Below are 14,443 nucleotides of genomic sequence, written 5' to 3'. Positions count from 1 at the left end.
AGGGAGGATCTCATCACAATACCAGATGACCCTGGCTCTGCTGAGGGCTGGTCCAGTTTGTATTTGCACCCCCGCCCCCGGTGGTGGTTGGCAGCTCGTCGCCCCTGTCTCAGATTGTCGCTGTCAAATCTGTGGGTTCACAGATGCTGAACCCACCACTGAGGTCAGGGGACAGTCAGCTTCCAGTTCATGTGGCCCCCAGAGCCACCCTCCCCTCGCATGCTGGCCAGGGGTCTTAGTGCTTCCGGCACCTGCAGGTGTGTGTGACACCTCAGATATGGGCCACAGCAAAGCCAGCCCAGCCCCCTGCCTGCCAGTGTAGCCCTAGTAGCTTATCCCATGACCATACTAGGGGTGCCCTGTGATGCCCCCCCAACTCTTTCCTTCCTGGGTTTCCAACAATTCATTTACTATAAACCCCTTCTTGGAAAATAGCTCTTAAAACAAACAAGAAACAAAATGACCTCATCGGGGTTTTTTTGTTTGTTTTTATTTCTGCTCTCTTTAGATGTAGCTAGAATAAAAAAAAAAAAAAAAAAGACACAAAAGCCATAGGGGGCCATTCAGACTGAATGTCCCACCAGGCACGTCACTCTGGGTTAGCCAAGCACTTCTGTCACCCTCAACCAAGTGCCCACGGCAGAAGTCAGATGACAAGACGTGTCCATCGGCTTCCCTGAAACATTACAGCCTGAGCGCAGAGACACAGGCACGGTGAGGGGCTGGCCTTGCCTTCCTCAGTCCCCATGGTGGAGTGCTGGGCTAGTGCCGGTGCTTCTCTGGCCTCGGGACGTTTCTCTCCCACAGGCTCCTGGTGGCAAGTGTCCAACCAGCAACCCCTGTCAGCACCTCCTCAGGTGCCAGCAGAAGTAGCAGCTTCTGCTTCATCTCTAGTCAAGTCTCAGCCTGTGTTAGTCCAGGTTTCACAATACTTGCCTTTTTGTTTCATCAAGATTCATATGCCTTAGTCTCCATCTGCAATTTTTTGGGAAGGAAATGTGTCTGTAGAGAACAGGAGTGAGTGGGTTCCATCTGTCTGCTGGTCTGCCAGCCTGTCTGTCTGCTGTGGACCTGCTGCTAGGTCCCCCGGCGTCCCAGAGGGAGTAACAGGGCACTGCCCCTCCAAGGCTGCTGGGTCAAAGCAGTATCTCTCTGCAGAGAAGGAGCAGACGGTCTGAAGGCTCTGGAAGGCCCTAGAGACTGGCCTTCTGCAGGTGGTGTCATCTAATTTCTAGAATCTTGCATCCTCACTGATTTTTCCGCCTCCTATCTGTTGAAAGGGACAACATAGTCCACCTCACTGTGTGGTTTGAGAGGAGTTACTGCTAACTGCTCCTGCACTTCCTGTGCCGACACCCCTGGTCCCTGGGTATTTGGGGCACATCACAGCACGCAGACCTCTTTGTTGGTCACCTGCTGCTGTGCTTATCCTGTACACTTGGGTCTGTACTTGCCTCTGTGGGACATAACCTTTCATGTCTTGTGACCCAGCCTCCTGCTGCACCCCAGGTTGCCCATAGACTTAAGATTGCTCCATTGGAGACACCCCCTCCTCCAGGCCTGCAGGGCAGTCCCAAAGCCAGTCCTTGGCGCATACCACCTGGTGACCTTCCTGCGTGGGCAGTGCCACCGAACAGCTGCCCCCTTCCCCCACGGACTCCAGATTGCCTGGTCACTTCCAGACGTAGTTCAGCCTGCCACTCAGGGATTTCTGGGCACCTGAAAGCCCCTGCGTGGGGCCCTGTGTAAGTCTCTCCATGCTTGCTCTGCAGGGCCTGATGCACTCCAGTGGCCCCGTGGGACGGCACCGGCAGCTCATCCTGGTTCTGGAGGGGGAGCTCTACCTCATGCCTTTTGCCCTCCTGAAGGGAAGCTCCTCCAACGAGTACCTCTACGAGCGCTTCGCCCTCATCGCCATCCCATCCATCCGCTCCCTCAGCCCACACTCCAAGGTAACGGCCAGACTGGCCATGTTACTAAGGGGTAAGACATGGTCTCAGCTGGGCAGTGGCCCTGTCTGAAGGTAGGGTGGCCTTATGACCCCTCACACCTCCAGAAACCATGATTAGGAAGTTTCTTGGCTGTGTCATCAGGTCATGCATTTTGGGGACACACTGAGGCAGGCTTCAGGCCAGGCCGATCTCAAAGAGAGCTGCTCACTCACTGTACTCTACCAGGCACTCAGGGGCAACAAATGCCATGGTCAGCACAGCCTCTCCAGCTGGCTGGCAGCTGGGAAATGTGTGCTGCCCGGTGGAGGGGTCACAGTCAGGGAAGGCAGACATATAACAAAGTGTCAAGTGGAAAAAGAATCCAACTGTGCAATGAAAGAACTGAAAGCAAGCAGAGTGGCTTTTAAGGCACAGGGACTCAGGCCTCATTCAGCAAGGAAAATCAGTCTAGGGAGAAAAGTCTGTGAAAATAAGGGAGGCAGCAGAGGGCCATCCCCAGAGCCATAGGTTTCACCTATAGCCACCCTTGACTGAACTTTTGAGTCAACCCTGAACCTTGTTCCCCTGCCCCAACCCTTCTCAAAAACTCTGAAACCATGGCTTCTGTTTGACCCCTCCAGGACCCCTGAAACTCCCACTCCACTTGTGACAATCCCTCCTGCCCCAGCTTCAGAACAAGCTTTACCACGAAGGAATGTACTCCCAGCTTTAAGATACCCTCAAGCTGCCAGCTGTGCACCATCTATTTCTCCTCTTCCACAGCTGGCAGAGTGGGTCTTAGGCAGCTGGTGGAGGGCAGAAGCTGGGCTGGGAGCTGGGCTCTGGGCTCCGGTGAGGCTGCCTCACAGCCCAGCCTGGCCTGTTTGTTCACGTGGATTATTGGCCTGGTTCTAACGGGATTGGCTTCTGCCTCGTGAATTTTTGGAAATCTTAGTTTTGACCATTTTTGTTGTTGAACGCTCCCTCTCTCATAAGACAGAATCAGTTTCAAAGTGAAACAAATGATTTCAGTCAAGCTACTAGAGTTGCCATGGCTGACTCTGAGTCCCAGACATGGGGCAGCTGGCACATGTGGGGCTGGCCGCACAGCAGGCCTCACCGTGTCTGCAACAGGCACCCTTGGCCAGAGCTTGCCATTGTTAAGCAAATGTTTACTTTGTTGATGACAGTGAACTGCTTGCCAGTTTAGCGGGGGATTTGGAAGCGGCCCATCCCCTGATAGCACAGCATGAGGCACCACCAAGCAGAGGCACCCAAATGTTACTTTGAAATAACTTGATATTTGATGCTTCCCAAAAAGTATCACAAGTCTTCATGGTGGTGGGGGTGGGGGAAATCAAAAGTTTGTTGGACCTTTTCATGCTGATTTTAAAATTCAGTGATGTTTGTATTGTGAAGTATGTAAGGAGGGAGGGAATGATGATCTTTCCAGTATGCAGAGTACCTGAAGGACTTAATTTGTCTCACCTGAGATTGATTTGCTTTTGGCACAATTTAAACATAGTCACCCTTAGAAACCCCTGACTTATCCTGAGTGGGTTCCCCCTTATTTAGAGGCGACACAGACGGGTGTGTGGGAGTGATGGGTGGACAGGCCAGCCGCCTGGGCCCCACAGCCTCCCTCCTACGCGTCTTGTCACCTCAGCCAGCCCCAAGGCCCTCCAAACAGGAAGCTGGCCTCCCGTCCAGTCCCGGTCATTCTCAAGAGCTCAACACCACACACATGGTTTTCAGTAAATCACGCATCCATGTCAAAAAGACCTTGACAACTTAGCATGAACGAGGTCACTGGGGGGACAGTAGAGCCAAACCAGGCCCAGGACCCAGCTGGAGTGCAGAAGGCCCTGGGCTCCTGAAAAACCCACCCTCTGCCCACCTACTGGGTACTGGGCCATGTGCTGACGGGTGTCTGCTTGTGTGCCCCCCAACCCCACCCAGGCCCACATGAGGAAGAGCCCGCCCATGTACCCCAGCTCCACCTCCATGGCAGCCGTCGTCAGCAACCCGAAGCTCCCCGCCGCAGTGATGGACAGGTGGCTGTGGGGGCCCATGCCGTCGGCCGAGGAAGAGGCCTACATGGTGTCTGAGCTGCTGGGCTGCCAGCCTCTGGTGGGCAGCGTGGCCACCAAGGAGCGGGTCATGAGTGCCCTGACCCAGGCTGAGTGTGTCCACTTTGCTACCCACATCTCTTGGAAACTGTCAGCTTTGGTCCTCACCCCCAATGTGGACGGCAACCCAGCCAGCAGCAAGAGCTCCTTTGGTCACCCCTACACGATCCCCGAGTCCCTGCGGGTACAGGATGACGCCAGTGACGTGGAGAGTATCTCAGACTGCCCGCCCCTGCAGGAGCTGCTGCTCACGGCAGCGGACGTGCTGGACCTGCGGCTGCCCGTGAAGCTGGTGGTCCTCGGCTCCTCACAGGAGTCCTGCAGCAAGGTCACTGCTGACGGGGTCATTGCACTGACGCGGGCCTTCCTGGCTGCCGGCACGCAGTGTGTCCTCGTGTCTCTGTGGCCTGTGCCGGTGGCCGCTTCCAAGATGTTTATCCACGCCTTCTACTCATCCCTGCTGAACGGCCTGAAGGCCAGCACTGCCCTGGGGGAGGCCATGAAGGCCGTGCAGAGCAGCAAGCCCTTTTCCCATCCCTCCAACTGGGCAGGTAGGATCACTGCCCACTGGTACCTCTGTGGGGGCCTCGGGCTCAGGCCCACAACCCCCGACTCTCTTCTGGGCAGGGCTGGGGCTCTGGGGAAAGTGCCCTGGAAGACTCGGGAAGACCCTTGACTGCTAGGATTCTTTAACTCCCACCAAATCAGCTTTTCAATACTATGGAATGAAAATGCTCATTTGGCTAGGAGCAGCAGAACAGCTTGCTGCCAGAGTGTGACTGTAAAATTCATCCTTTTGTTAGCACCTGCTGGATGACCTGTTACACCCTTGTTTAAAATCCCAGCACTGTAGAAAAGAGTAATGTAGAAAGACCTCGGTCTGGGGACCAGCAGACTTGGGTTGGTCCAGTCCACATCCTGAGTCAAGTTACTGACCCCCCCTGAAGTGCAGCGTCTTCTGTGAGAGCAGGGGCACGTAGACGGTGCTGCAGCAGGGCTTGCGTGAACCGGCCCCTGTGCTGGCCACTTGCTCCTGTGCTCTGTGGGGCCCCCACCCCCTTTTCCCAATGCATTTACAGATGTGGTGTTTCTGAAAAGTTACAGATGTGGTCCTTCTTTAGTTTCATTGACAGACAATACAAAAGTCACAACTTTGTTCCTGGGAAAACATTTTTTAATGGTACTGCCCTGTTACCCTTAAAAGAATCTTTCATTCTCTTAGAAAGCTATTTCCCTCCGTTACTCAGAGACAGGTCAGTCCTAAAGTTTTTCCCATTAGGCCCTGCCTCTGGCAGCAGTGCTAGGAAAGGAGCCCCTCACCGGGAGGAAGGTTGGTTTGGGATCCAGCCCCCCAGGACCTGCTGATCTTGACCAACCCAGGCTCAGGGTTCGTACCCTTACAGGGGAGGAAACGCCTCCTTCCTGCCTCCCTCATCTGGTGGCCACCAGCACGTTCTCTCCCTCAAGGCCCAGGTTCAAGCAGAACGAACAAGTGTGAGGAACACATGAAGCCATCCCCTGGGGTGGAAGCTCCAACCAGAGAGAGGCCCTGGGGTGCCCAGCATTTCCACTTACCTGAGCAGTTGAACAATATTGACTCTTAAAAGGAAGGAGATAAAAGGACACCAAATTGCCAGCAAATTGGTTGTTCCACTGTCCTATCTGGTCAGGACCCCTCTGTTCTGGTTGGGTTAACCATTTGAGGCAAGAATGAGCTGTAGAAACAGTCAGGCTGAGATGCTGACCAGGGGCCTGGGAGCCTGGTGGGGGCCTGGGGGCTGGGCACTGGGGTCTGGTGTCGCCCAGCTGCCCTGCTGAGAGGTGAGGTGTCTGAGATGCTCCCTGCATTCCCTGCAGGTTTCGTGCTCATCGGGAGTGATGTCAAGCTGCACAGCCCCTCATCCCTCATCGGCCAGGCCCTCACAGAGATCCTTCAGCACCCGGAGCGTGCACGGGACGCACTGCGAGTGCTGCTGCACCTGGTGAGGGGCAAGGGCCTGGGGTGACAGAAGCCCCTTGCTCAGGCTTCCCATGGAAGATAGAGCCCCTGGAGCTTGCTGAAAATGCACAGAAGGGAGGAGAGAGGCCAGAGGGAAGCCCCTCACAGGGAGGGGTGAGGCAGCAGGAGGAGGTGGCAACTGGGCCACACCGACTGGCCTCCCCAGTCGTCCCTGGGCAGAGCATGAGTCTGGGTAGCAGAGGCTCTGTGGGGTCACACACTGCAGTGCAGCAGACCTCGGGCCCTGGGCGAGACCCCCGGAAGGGGCAGCCAACAACAGGGACGGGAGCATGCCCCAGAGCACTCTTGTCCCGGGGGCTCACATCCCAGCCCTGCCATTTCCACGCAGGTCCCTGTCAGCCCCTGAAGTCACCTTCCTGGCTGCAGCCCCCAGACTGCTTTTCTTAGGTAACTGAACTGCTCTCTCTACCAGTGCAGCTTTCTTTTCCCTTTCTGCCTCGAGGCCCTTCAGGCACATTTCAAGGTTTTCTCTTGTTTTGGCTTTTTCTTCTGGGGTGGGTACAGGGCCATGGGTCAAGCTCCCCAGCCTCTACCTCCTTCCAAGAGCCTCTTGGTGCCCCTGGCCCCCATGGGCAGTGTGGTTCTGAGGCCCTTCCAGCCCGAGGGACCCCAGCTGGCTGGTTATCTGTCCTGCCCAGGAATGCCCAGTTCTGGCATTTCCTCACAGCTCCCACAGCCTGCCTCCTCCTTCCAGCCTGTGACATCTGAGCCCACGGCACCCCAGGGCGTAGTGTAAAGCAAGCCTCTCAGAGGACTCTTCCTCCCGGGCCCCTCCCGTGGGGCATGTGGGCCTCAGGACATGGAGCTCTCAGGAGGGCCTGGGGCTCCCACTGGCAAGGGCTGTCGGGAGAGGTACCCTGCACCTAGGCATGGCTGAGCAGCCAGCCTAGGCCAAGCACTGCCTTAGCCCCCGGGAGGCAGGAGGAGCTTCCTGGGGTGGGGGCCAGGGTCCCAGAAGTTACTGCTGAGGGAGGAGTCGGGATGAGGAAGAGGGTGCTGCCCACCCAGGGCACTGCTCAGTGGGAGGAGAGGCTGAAAGCAGAGCCTATAGCGATGGGAGCCATTATAAGGCCCCTGAGCTGAGATTTGTTTTCAGATACATCCGTTTAGGGCCTTTAGGGTCTGCAGGAGTGCCTGGGGTGGGAGGCGGGGGCTTGCAAAGCCATAGACTCTTCCCAGTCGCACCCTCTCCAGCCACATGGTCTGCTGGAGGCAGCAGATGTCAAATCTATACCGACTTCCCACAGGGGCGGGGTGCCCTCTGACCCAGAGAGCCCCCGGGGGCAGAGAGTGGGCAGATGGGGTACCTCATCCTTCCCCACTCTCCTTCCCTACCAGGTGGAGAAGTCCCTGCAGCGCATCCAGAACGGGCAGCGCAACGCCATGTACACATCCCAGCAGAGCGTGGAGAACAAAGTGGGGGGCATCCCTGGCTGGCAGGCCCTCCTCACTGCTGTGGGCTTCCGGCTGGACCCCCCAGCCAGCGGCCTGCCGGCAGCCGTCTTCTTCCCAACCTCTGACCCAGGCGACCGGCTCCAGCAGTGCAGTTCCACCATCCAGGCCCTGCTGGGTAAGCACAGGCAGCCCCCAGGGATGCCGACATGGTTGGCAGTGCGGTTCCCTGCATTCACGAGGAAGGGGAGAAAGAGTCCTGAGAAATGGCAAGGAGCCAGGGACATGGGTGCCATTCCCAGATCTGGAGGAGGTGAATGCTCCTGACCTTTCTGAGGCAACACAGCAGGTACCCTGTGCCCTGAGCAGGGCACGGCCCTCTGTGGCTTAGACAACAGCAGTGAGGAGGAGCAGGATTCCCTGGCCCCATCTCTTCTGGGACAACATGAGGTGATCCTGGGTAAACACTTGCTACCAGGAACATTGTAACCAGCAGCCAGAGAGTCGACGGTGCTGTGGCCATCCCCTGGGCATGGGGTGCAGATGCTCAGGGTTGCCCTTTGTGCTCAGCATGGTGGGGGGGTGCCACCCAGGAGACGGGATGGGATCTTAGGAATGTGACCACCACCTGTACGATGACAGCAGGGCCAGGGCTGGTCCCGTCTCTCACTTGCCTTTCTTAAGAGACCACAGGAGCTCTTCCTAGCCAGACACAAAGCACTCATCCGCCCAGCCTGAGCATTTGAGAGCCACCAGTGCCAAGCATGTCCAGCTCTTTCCCCAGGAAAGGCAGGATGGAGTCCAGAGGCCCTCCGGGTAATGCCCTGCCCTCTTTGTCTTGGTTTAGGTTTGCCCAACCCTGCCCTTCAAGCCCTCTGTAAACTCATCACCGCTTCCGAGACAGGCGAGCAGCTCATCAGCCGGGTAAGTCTCGTGCAGGAGCACTGGCGCACAGCTCTGAGGGCTGTGCCTAGTTGGAAAGACAGAAGTGATTTGGTCCTTAAGAGGAACCTGCAAGTAATGCGTTGTCATTTCTACTTTCAGCCTGTGTAACTAGAAGGCAAAAGTCAGGGCTGGGAGTAACAGAACATGCAGGGCACAAAGTGGCAAGGTTTTGCTCGTGGCATCGTCCTCTCTGGACACTGAGCATCCAAGGGCCTTCAGAGGACACCAGAGGGGCCCCTGCCACCTGCAGTCTCAGCACCTTCTTAGTTCTCCATTCACTGACCTCCCACCACCTTGGCATCCCCCAGCTACGAGCTTGTCCAGCTAACGAACAAGTATCACAGCCACCTCCTGTGTGGGTAGGGGTAGGGCCAACCCACCAGGACAGCCACGGTTGGCGGAGGGACAGTGAGGGGCAGTGGTGGACAGTCACTTCTCAGAAAGACAGAATCTTCACATTGCTGAGCACTTTTGGAAAGTGTTTCTTTTTTGAAGAACATAGATCTAACCGGGAATTTGGAAAATGTTTAACTCTTTCTATAATGTAGGCCATTCCCACCTCGCCTTGGAGCTCCCCTGTGCGCGCGCACTGCTCTTCCTGCTCGCTAACGTGGGTCTACAACAAGCCCCGGCTGCTGACTCGGGCCAGGGGAGCTTCTGGGGGCAGCAACCACAAAGGATACAGAGCAAGCAGTTTTCTTCTCTAATAAAATGTATGTTAATTTGTTCAATTTGTGGAATTGAACAAATTAACATACATTTTATTAGAGATATGCCAGTAGGCTTTATTTTAGGCAGAAAAAACTTTTATGTTCCACCTCAGAGGAACCTCTGAACCCAGGGCCCTCCCTCCTGACCAGGAGTTGTTTGTAGCCTGGTGTGGGAAACGCAGCACTGCCGGTGACTCTGCCCCTTCACCGAGTTCCCCACTCTTTTTGTAATAAGTGTAGTATATCTGCTTGTTGAATAATATCAGAAGACACTTTGGGAACATAGCATATTCAAACATCTTGAATCCAGGGGAGTTAGAAATCTGAACTCTACAGAGAGAGAGAGCGAGAGAGATAGAATTACGTTTGCAGGGCAGGGCTGGGTCCAAACAAAAAGCCAGTTGCTTAATTTTTTGGTTTTGGTGGGAGCACAGAGACTTTCCGCCTGATACATTGCCAGGCCCCAGGGAAGCATCCTGAGGCTGCCTCCAGGGGTCAGCAGATGCTGGACATTTTCTGGGTTTCTCTGGAACCATGGGCTTCAGTTTACAGAGCAGCATACAAACGACCTCAGTGCCCTTCCCCACTGAGCCCCAGGCTCCCTGCTCTCCATTTGCAGAAGGGCAGGGCCTGGCTGCACCTGACCCCGGGCCCCCTGCCCCTAGAGCATCTGGCCTGACGTGGCTGTGCGTGTTCTGTGTGTCCCTGCTGACTCTCGCTCCTCTCCCCTCCCGGTCAGAGCCTCAGGCCTGGTGTGGCGCTTCCTAAAGCAGTGGTCAGCTCATGTTGCATAACAACCTGTGCTTGAGTCTAAACTCTTCTTTCTCTCTCTTTTTCTTTCTTTTTCTTATAATCTGCTGGCCGAAGGCTGTTAAAAATATGGTTGGAATGGTGAGTACCACTCTAAGTAGCAACTGTCACCAGGTGAGCCCCTCATCCCCCACACCCCCGAGTGACCATTGGTGGTGCCTTGAGCTCAGTGTGCGCATGCCGTTGTCTTGATGTCCAGGAATGTGCCAGAGACGCAGGAATGTGCCAACAGCCACTCTGGGCTGCGGAGCTCAGGCTGGGGGTGCCAGGGCCGCTGGCTCTGGTGGTCTCTCCCCTTCCTCTGCTCTGGCTCCCACTTTCCTGCTTCACCCTTCTGTGTTCTTGATTTGACCTTTCCAGTTCCACACAAGCAGCAGAGGCAAAGCTGACTTAAGTAAGCACTGTGGCGTGGGCCCACACAGAGAACCTAGGTAGAGCTCCAGACTGGTGCGAAACCCATGGCCACCTGAGTTGGGTGCATGGGTTCTCCCCTGCCCCGAGTGCCAAGGCACGAAAATATGTTGGATTCCTCTTCACCGTTTACCTCAAGATCAGAAAGATGAGTTTTAAAAAAGTGGGAAGGGAGATGACCAATCTTCTAACTGCCCCCACCCCACTCTCCATGCACCCTTCTCCTTCCAGCCCTGTGCCTGTGTGAGGCCAGCCCAGCCCCGGGGATCTCACCTGACCTTGAATACACCTCCTTACCTCTAGGACCCCACTGCCCTTGACCTCCCCCAAAGTGAAGATAACAAGCAAGAGGAAGGAAGGTCCTTGAAAGATTTCAGACACAGTCTATGCACACGCAGGGTGATGGAATCACTAGCAATGACAGGAGACCTGAGAATAACTTGGGGACAATCCTGAGGAAGGTCACCGGGGAAGCAGGCACTGGGAGAAGAGATTGCTCATGTCTGCCTCCCTTGCTCAGCTCCACCAGGTGCTGGTCCAGCTCCAGGCTGGCGAGAAGGAGCAGGATTTTGCGTCAGCGCCTATTCAGGTCTCCATCAGTGTCCAGCTGTGGCGGCTCCCGGGATGTCATGAATTCCTGGCAGCTCTAGGTAGGACAAAGCATCCTTTTTTGGTCCATTTTTTTAGTTCCTTTTTTAAAAGTTTTTCTCCTGGTTTTTGTTGGGTAAAGTTGGTAGACTCTTAGGGGACTCATCTCACTGTTTCCTTAGGTATTTTATTATTTAAAAATACTTAACTTGGAGATTCTAATGCTTTACCATGATTCCCAAATTACCCTCTGGTTTTGTGTCATTTCCCTATACCATGATTTCATCTCCCTTGTTTTACCCATTATCTTAACATGAGTCTGCTCGATTCTAGTATTGTTGAGGGTCAAGACGGATTAAGAGCAAAAGAAAATTTAAAATTATAGTCACAAAATAATGATTTCAGCGGTTCCCTATCATTGGCTACTAGAAACTGGTAGAAAAAAAAGTCCCTCAAAATCACTTTTGATTTGTCCCAGGCATCTCCTGACATGTGTCAGGGTCCCTGTCCAGTCCTGGGAACCTTTCACATGCTCAGCGTGGCTCCAGCAGCTCGCTACATAACTGACGTTTACTTACCACAGGAACTACGCTTGTTGATGGAGTGCCACAGAGACCCTGAGCTACATTTTGGGCCCCACTTGTGTGTGTGACTTGTTTAGGAAGCACTGACCCAGCAAATTTTAGTTGATAAAAGACGAAATCCCCATCCTCCTAGAGTTTCCATTTTAGGGGGAGATGAACTAACATGACTCATGCGTGACCTAAGGAGGACACCGTAGAATGAGTAGAAGCAATGCAACCGACAAAAGCATCAGGGTCAGGGCATGGGCTGGGGGCATGAGGGCAGGGGACACTCTGCAGTTCTCACCCAGGGGCCAGGGTGGGCCTCAGAGAGGGAGTGTGTGTTTATGGGAAGAATAATCCAGGCGGAGAAGGCACTCCAGCACGAGTGCAAGAGCACGAAGCCAGAGCACGAGGCCCAGGGAGTGGGGCAGAGGAGCAGGGGAGCAGTCCTGCAGGGCTGCGGAGACGCTTTGGAGTTTAACCTGAGGGAAGGGGAGAGCCTTTGAAGGCTGTCAGGATTCAACTTGGCCCTTACAGGGATCAACCATCTGACATGACAGGGCAGTTGAGTCCTTAACAAGGACGTTTCCTTCTTACTTGTGAAGCCTGAGTATTCAGTACCACACCATTTATTCTAATTTACTTTGTAGATGACCTTTCCCAACCCACTTCAAGTGATGACTGGTTCCATTTTGTTTTCAGACACATCCAGTTCTCTAGAAGGTGGGGTGTGGGGTGACTTGCAAAAGCCCATGGGGCTCTGAATCCCCTTTGGTTAGACATTTGGTCTTCCTTTGTCATTTGAATTACTTGCATCTTTTCCTGTGAATTTAAAAGTCTGTTTGGTGTAAACATAATACATTTATATCTAAATAAACAGAGTTGGTAACAAATGGAGGCAAGAGTGAGAAATGTCAGGTCCATGCCCAAGGTGGTTTTCCAGAAGGGAACCCAGCAAAATCTCACACTAGCTGTCTCTGGTGTGGGAATTGTGGGTGATTTTCAAAAAGTATAGGGTGATGTTCCTATACTTTTCTCTACTTTCCAAATTCCACTGATACTCAGTCTTTAAATCCTTCTAACATACAGAGCTGTGGAGGCGAGCTGTCCCCAGTGGTGGTTGAGGGCAGGGGTGGGGGGGTGCAGAGCGGGCTCTGAAGAAACTACTGGCTGCTCTGAGGGTGCCAAGGCTCAGAGAACATTCCCTTTCCAGACCTCAACCCTACCCATGCCCCACCCAAACAAGGGCAGCCTTGTCAGTTATTTACAGGTTCAGTGGTAGAAGTAGAAGCTTCTCAAAGAAACATTATAATATTATTAGTCATTCCATTTTGAACCCTGAGTTCTCGGAGTTTGATACCATCCCATTGCTTTCAAAGACTTTTATTTTCAAGTTCAGAGAGGAAAACTCTTGCCATAGCAACCAGAATGAACAGCTCCTCGAGTGAACCTAATTCCAAAGGGAATGATGGCATTCAGACCAGTATGAGAATCCTGACATTTCTCACTCTTGCCTCCATTTGTTACCAACTCTGTTTATTTAGATATAAATGTATTATGTTTACACCAAACAGACTTTTAAATTCACAGGAAAAGATGCAAAATAAATTAACAAAATTAATTTTTCCTTTGTGAAGAATACTCACAGTCAGGAGATGTCCAGTGTGCTGATAAGAGTGGACCCTAGGTCTTAGTGGACCACTGATACTTTAACCTTATGAGGTCAGAGGAGGAAAAGTCTTGGTGCTGTGGGTGCCTGTCCCCTGGAGCCTTAGCACCAAATATCCTGCCACTGTGTCCAGTGGCATTGAGCAGAGACTTTCACTGCTGAAGACATTTCCTGTTAGTGGGCCCAGCCACTGGCTGTGGCTCTAGGGTTGGCCTTTTCCCTCCTGAGCCTGCACCAGTCTGATGTGTTATTGGTTCTTCTGCAGTGGCTCTTAGGTCTAAGTTCTGGATCAGCAGCTCAGCAGCTAGCCCCCTGCGTGGGACGCTCTGAGCCCTCTGCTGTAGGGCTCTCGGAGCCCCTGAGCTTTGGCAGAGGTGGAGGGAATCCCTGAAGGGAATGTCATCCCAAAAAGCAGATTCTCCATCTTCAGAGAGAGCCCCGTGGCAAAGCCATCACTAAACCCTTGGCATTTGTGAAGGCCAAAGGCGGCAGACCCTACTGAACTTGTAGGAAGACGTTGTTCTTGCCCTTGGGAACCTCCCACCTTCTCACACACCAACTTTAGATGTCAGACCCAATGCCAAATGGAACGGCCAACTGTTTTCCTGGATGTTCTTCTTTGGTTATATTTCTCTGCTGCTCTGTAGGGCAATGGAAAAATGACAGAATGTTAATATGCCTTGATAAGTCTGAACTTCAGCTCTCAAAGACCCTGATTTAGGGCAGGAAAGGGGCCCAAGAGAGCTAGGTGTGAGAGCTGCATGCACAGCAAGATGGAGAGCCCAGCTGTGTGGTGTAGGGAGAAGGAGCCAGACTGCCTTCGGCACCTTGCCTAACAGGCAGCACACCACTCTTGCCACCCGGCTGAGCACAGGCCTCACTTCCCCACTGGTCTGGGCAGCTGGTATACGTGAAGGAAAGGTACCTGCAGAGGGCTGAGCGAGAGGCCCCAGGCTGGAATGCCTGCTTCAGTGAAAGTGTACAGGGAGCCCTACAGCTCCAACCATTTTAACGATATGTCATTTTTCTTAAGAAAACAGATGTTTATATGCTTTCTTCCTTCTAGGTTTTGATCTCTGTGAAGTTGGTCAGGAGGAAGTAATTCTGAAAACTGGAAAGCAAGCCAACCGGCGGGCCATGCATTTTGCACTCCAGTCCCTGCTGTCTCTCTTTGGTAAGGGCACCCACTTAGCACTCACTCTGTCCCCCAGGAACCCCCCGGGCAGAGGCACCATCGTACTTGGTGACATTTTGAGAAGAGAACTAAAAATG

The 14,443-nt window shown here is 53.7% G+C and overlaps 2 protein-coding genes across 6 annotated transcripts in view; one reads left to right on the top strand and one right to left on the bottom strand.

Moving 5' to 3' along the window:
• The window catches only part of TTC28 (tetratricopeptide repeat domain 28), an 896,291-nt gene that overhangs the window by 875,098 nt on the left and 6,750 nt on the right, over window positions 1-14,443 (top strand). For 2 of the 3 annotated variants that reach the window (XM_077160719.1, XM_077160721.1), the window contains 8 exons: window positions 1,773-1,952; window positions 3,891-4,611; window positions 5,918-6,042; window positions 7,419-7,650; window positions 8,320-8,396; window positions 9,995-10,018; window positions 10,869-10,998; window positions 14,238-14,345. In XM_077160719.1, coding sequence (XP_077016834.1) covers window positions 1,773-1,952; window positions 3,891-4,611; window positions 5,918-6,042; window positions 7,419-7,650; window positions 8,320-8,396; window positions 9,995-10,018; window positions 10,869-10,998; window positions 14,238-14,345 — 1,597 coding nt within the window. The remainder of the gene's footprint in view (window positions 1-1,772; window positions 1,953-3,890; window positions 4,612-5,917; window positions 6,043-7,418; window positions 7,651-8,319; window positions 8,397-9,994; window positions 10,019-10,868; window positions 10,999-14,237; window positions 14,346-14,443) is intronic. The other variant, XM_077160720.1, reaches the window with a different exon arrangement.
• Window positions 7,166-14,443, bottom strand: part of LOC143684060 (uncharacterized) — a 126,692-nt gene continuing 119,414 nt past the window's right edge. For all 3 annotated transcript variants that reach the window (XR_013175819.1, XR_013175824.1, XM_077160722.1), the window contains one exon: window positions 7,166-13,812. Coding sequence is in view for 1 of the 3 variants with exons in the window: in XM_077160722.1 (XP_077016837.1) it covers window positions 13,733-13,812 (80 nt within the window). In the remaining 2 variants the exon portion in view is untranslated. The remainder of the gene's footprint in view (window positions 13,813-14,443) is intronic.

The sequence above is a fragment of the Tamandua tetradactyla genome, chromosome 5 (assembly GCF_023851605.1).
Source record: "Tamandua tetradactyla isolate mTamTet1 chromosome 5, mTamTet1.pri, whole genome shotgun sequence".
NCBI classification, from domain to species: domain Eukaryota; kingdom Metazoa; phylum Chordata; class Mammalia; order Pilosa; family Myrmecophagidae; genus Tamandua; species Tamandua tetradactyla.
This window is presented reverse-complemented; position numbering and strand designations above follow the sequence as displayed.